Source organism: Acanthisitta chloris, unplaced genomic scaffold, assembly GCF_000695815.1.
Source record: "Acanthisitta chloris isolate BGI_N310 unplaced genomic scaffold, ASM69581v1 scaffold8573, whole genome shotgun sequence".
NCBI lineage: Eukaryota > Metazoa > Chordata > Aves > Passeriformes > Acanthisittidae > Acanthisitta > Acanthisitta chloris.
The window spans coordinates 8,440-13,349 of NW_008664326.1; the positions used below are offsets into that span (position 1 = coordinate 8,440).

General features: G+C 42.9%; 1 protein-coding gene across 1 annotated transcript in view; it reads left to right on the top strand.

Annotated features, from left to right (window-relative positions):
• The first annotated feature begins 1,008 nt into the window (after nt 1–1,008).
• The window catches only part of CDH11 (cadherin 11, type 2, OB-cadherin (osteoblast)), a 22,168-nt gene continuing 18,266 nt past the window's right edge, over nt 1,009–4,910 (top strand). The window contains exons 1-3 of the mRNA XM_009071304.1: nt 1,009–1,236; nt 3,377–3,671; nt 4,455–4,574. Coding sequence (XP_009069552.1) covers nt 1,009–1,236; nt 3,377–3,671; nt 4,455–4,574 — 643 coding nt within the window. The remainder of the gene's footprint in view (nt 1,237–3,376; nt 3,672–4,454; nt 4,575–4,910) is intronic.

Sequence of the window (4,910 nt, forward strand, 5' to 3'; positions counted from 1 at the left end):
AATAGTTACATTAACTGTTATATTATCAGAAATATCTGAATATGTTTTTATTGGTTTGTGGCATTTATTATCACCTGCCCAAAGCCAGCAGACTTGGCAACCAATGCTGCTTCTCTACTTTGATGACTTGATCCTCAGAAGGATGTAGAAGTGGTGCTTGATGGGTCTAAATCCAAACGGAAGGTCTTTGGAGCTCTGTCGGCCACTGCTCCTGCCTAGAAAAACATAGTTGGTTGGCTCAGCATGAAAATCTGTTGATCATGAAAAGGCATGTGTAGAAATATTGCATTCTCAATATGTCTTGGTATCTCCCTTATATCTAGACCTATGGCTTAACAGCTTATATCTAAGCTCCAAAGAGGGATTAGATATAAATTAGGTATTTCTACAGCTACCTTGCATCTTGGGCTAAATCTATTTGAAAGGATCATGAGAGAATATGATTCTCTATCTTTCAAATTCCAGCCAGTGAGTGTCCAAAACTGCCAGTCAGGAGGTTCTACGAGGTGGCAGTTACCTGTAACAAAACTCCAAAGGTGCTCATTACTCAGTATTTCATAATGATTGACATAGTTTAATCTTATCTTGAAGTTTCCCAAGGGAGTCCTAGTTCTGTTTTGCTTAAAAAAAAGCACTACATTCTCAAAGAATCGTGGAATCATAGAATTTTAGGGGTTGGAATGGACCTTATAGATCACCTAGTCCCAACTTCCCTTGCCAAGGGCAGGGACACCTCCCCACTAGACCAGGTTGCTCAAGGCTTTATCCAACCTGGCTTTGAACACTGCCAGAGACTTATATAAAAGAACTGACAATCTTCTCCATCCTCCTCTCTTTCAGGAATTAAGCTGGGAAGCTGCAGAGCATTAAAGTGATGTGTTTAATGTGTGGTGGCATCCTATGTGCACAACAGTTTGTCTGAAACTCTTCAGTAGCCCCAAACGTTTTGACTTCCAAGGTGGAAGGGGTAGATTCTTGGATACTCCTGTGCCTACAGAATAACCAAAAATGAAGGAGGACAATTGTTTACATGCCGCTCTCATCTGCCTGGGCATGCTCTACTGCAGCCATGCCCTAGCTGCAGAGAAGCTGAACCACTCACGGCCATCGCTCCATGGGCACCATGAAAAAGGAAAGGAAGGACAAGTTCTGCATCGTTCCAAGCGAGGTTGGGTGTGGAACCAGTTCTTTGTGATAGAAGAGTACACAGGACCAGACCCTGTGCTAGTAGGAAGGGTAAGAATTTCTTTCTCAGTGATCGATTCATATTATTTTGTGAGTTGATTTTTCTTTCTTGCTGTTGCTTTTGTGTTGTATTAGCTGCTTCTTCAGCAGCTGCTGCTTCACATAAGACTAAGCATTTTCTTGTAGCTCAGTTTAGGTGCTAAGCAAAATGCTACCTAAGTCAATACAAATCCTTCCATTGACCTCAGCAGTCCTTGATTGCAGGTGTGCAAGCTGTTATTTGGGAGGAACCACAGCAACCACTTGAGCAACAATATGTCTCAAGAATATCTGTTATCATTCTTGGGTCTTTCAAAGTGGTAATTAAAAATGTAATGTCTAAGCCAGCAGGTCAGGAAAAGTGTCCTGCTCAAAAGGGATCTTTTCATCCTTTCATTGTCAAGTTACCAATGAAATTACACATTTGGAGGGGTATGTATAGAGGGATATACATATCTGTATTCACATGTGTATGTACACACATCCTGGACTAATTTTTTATTCTGCTACTGTCTGACACAGTAGAATATAAATAGATAAACAAACCAGAATATTTGCCAGTTTCTGAATGGTCAGCAGAACTCTGTTGGCTTAACCCCAGCACAAAAAGAGTGGAGAAATGGGATTAATGTCAGCAAACACCATTGTGGGCATTCTGGTTTAAAAAAAGGCTAGTGTTGTTCTATTTGTAGATGTCAATAGGAAATCAATAAATCTGTAGTTTGGCTCAATGTTTCCCTCATTCACCAAATTGAAGTGTGCATTCCTTGTGAAAGTAAGACTGTTCAGTAAGCATTTGTTGCTTCTTTTTATATTAAAGAGGGTGTAATTAAAAACTAGGTGAGAATCATAGAATCATTAAGGTAGGAAAGGACCTGCAACATCATCAAGTCCAGCCTGTGACTGATCACCACTTTGTCAACTAGACCAGAGCACTAAGTGCCTTGTCCAGTCATTTCTTGAACACCTTCAGGGATGGTGATGCCACCACCTCCCTGGGCAGCCCCTTTCAATTCCTGACAACTCTGAGTGAAGAAATTCCTCCTGATGTCCATTCAATGCCACTCTTTGAGTGAAGAAATTCCTCCTGATGTCCAACCTGAACCTCCCCTGGCACAGCTTGAGGCTGTTTCCTCTTGTCCTGTCACTTGTTCCCTGGGAGCAGAGTCTGACCCCACCTGGCTACAACCTCCTGTCAGGGAGCTGTAGAGAGCAAGAAGGTCTCCCCTGAACATCTTTTTCTTCAGGCTGAGCCCCCTCAGCACTCTTTGAGTGAAGAAATTCCTCCTGATGTCCAACCTGAACCTCCCCTGGCACAGCTTGAGGCTGTTTCCTCTTGTCCTGTCACTTGTTCCCTGGGAGCAGAGTCTGACCCCACCTGGCTACAACCTCCTGTCAGGGAGCTGTAGAGAGCAAGAAGGTCTCCCCTGAACATCTTTTTCTTCAGGCTGAGCCCCCTCAGCTGCCTTAGCCTCTCCTCATATGACTGAGTCTCCAGTCCTTGCCCCAGCTCCATTCCCTCCTCTGGGCACACGCAGCTCCTAAATGTCATTGATGTTGTGAGGGGCCCAGAACTGGACACAGCACTCGAGGTGCCTCACCAGTGCCCAGTGCAGGAGGACAATCACTGCCCTAGTCCTGCTGGCCACACTATTCTTGTACAAGTCAGGATGCCATTGGCCTTCTTGCCCACCAGTGCGCACTTCTGGACTCACTCGTTACATCCTATTTGTCAATTAACAGCTTTTTGCATGCAACCCAGGAGAATATTACTCATTTGGAGTGTACAAAATATTTTTAAAAATGACTCTTCCTTCCAAGTTCATTTGAATACGAACCTGCTATGACTGTCTCCCTATCTATTCACTACCTTAATTCTGAGGGCTGGATTCTCAGCAGCATCCTGTGTGTGGCAGCATGCAGGTCTGGGCTGGCAGCTGCCTGAACACACCCTGTGTATGGTCTGGGCTGGCAGCTGCCTGAACACAGGGTGAATGAGGTCACAGCATGCAACTGAGAGTAGATTATTGCCTGATGTAGGACAAGGGTTTTGAAAACTCTGATATTATAGCAATTTCCTGCACTTTTTTGTTTCATGAGCACATATAGTGAGTGCCACCTTGTTAAAGTGTGTCTGTTTCTCTTTTTGTAGCTTCATTCAGATATTGATTCTGGAGATGGAAACATTAAATACATTCTCTCAGGTGAAGGAGCAGGAATCATTTTTGTTATTGATGACAAATCAGGGAACATCCATGCAACAAAGACACTGGACCGGGAGGAGAGAGCTCAGTACACTCTCACAGCACAGGCTGTGGACAGGAACACTAACAGGCCTTTGGAACCACCTTCTGAATTCATTGTTAAAGTTCAAGATATAAATGACAACCCACCCGAGTTTCTGCATGAAAACTACCATGCCAATGTGCCAGAGAGATCAAATGTAGGTAAGTACTCTGAAATGCCCTGCAGTTCCTGGCCTTATGGAGGATGCTGCACTGTCAGTATGTCTTGGGTTGATTTCATTCTTATTGTCAAGAATTTTGACAAGTAAAAGTTACTCCATGCTCAGCCAGTGACTCAGCTGATGTACCTGATTTGCTGACCAAATCAAACCCCACACAGCACCTAACTGTCATCCTTGAAGTGTCTCTGGATGGGTCCTAGAATAGGACTGTTTCCTCCTAGGAAAGAACGAGAGTCCCCTGGAATTTATGGGTGTGAATCCTCTAGGGTGAACATCAAGATCATTCCTTTGGCAGAGCTATGTAATAAAGCTAAGGAGTTACTGCTACACTCTCTATTCCATTTTCATCTCCTGTTTGAGCTTGTGTCCGTCTCAGAGATTTCTGCAGGAACGATTTCTTTGAAACTTCCTGAGAAAAATGTAAAAAGCAAACTCTATTGTTTGGCTGTCTAACCACAAAAGCAATATAAGGCTTAAACTACTGAGGGAAAAAACCATAATGGTACAGAGTGACTGCTGACTTTTATATCTTTGTTGTTTAGAACATTAATCCACATCACAGCTGGTGACAAATCTTTTTTGGATCATATGAGTCTGTTTTGTTGTATAGAAATTGTCGAGTAATTTTTTTTTCATTTCCCAAATGTGGAAATAAAAAAGTTCAGCAATAGTTCTGCCATGTGACTGAAAACAGCTCTGCATGGTTCTTGCAGACGTGTTTGCTTCTGATTGTATTCCTCCTCTGCTTGCTTTCTATTTTTAGGTACATCAGTTATTCAGGTAACAGCTTCAGATGCTGATGACCCTACCTATGGGAACAGTGCCAAACTGGTTTACAGTATTCTTGAAGGTCAGCCCTACTTCTCGGTGGAAGCTCAAACAGGTATCATTAAGCACTTTATTTGATTAGTACCTCATAACCAGAATGCATTAAAATGAACTAAATGTGTTGAGTGAGGCAGTGCAGTTGGGTTTATCTATTGCTGTGTTTGAACAAAGCTTCCTGCGTTCTCTCTTGATTCCAGCAAAGCTCTGGTGCAGGTTAGTCCTCTGGCATTTAGTAGAGCTTCTGGGCATATGCTACACTAGAAAGATGATACTATTTCTTTGTGGTGTGATATGGTATGACAAGAATGGTTGTTTCTGTGCTGGACTGCAATTGTCCAGGGTTGTTCTATGTTGAATACTTAGACTGCTTTCCTTACATGGCATAATGCAC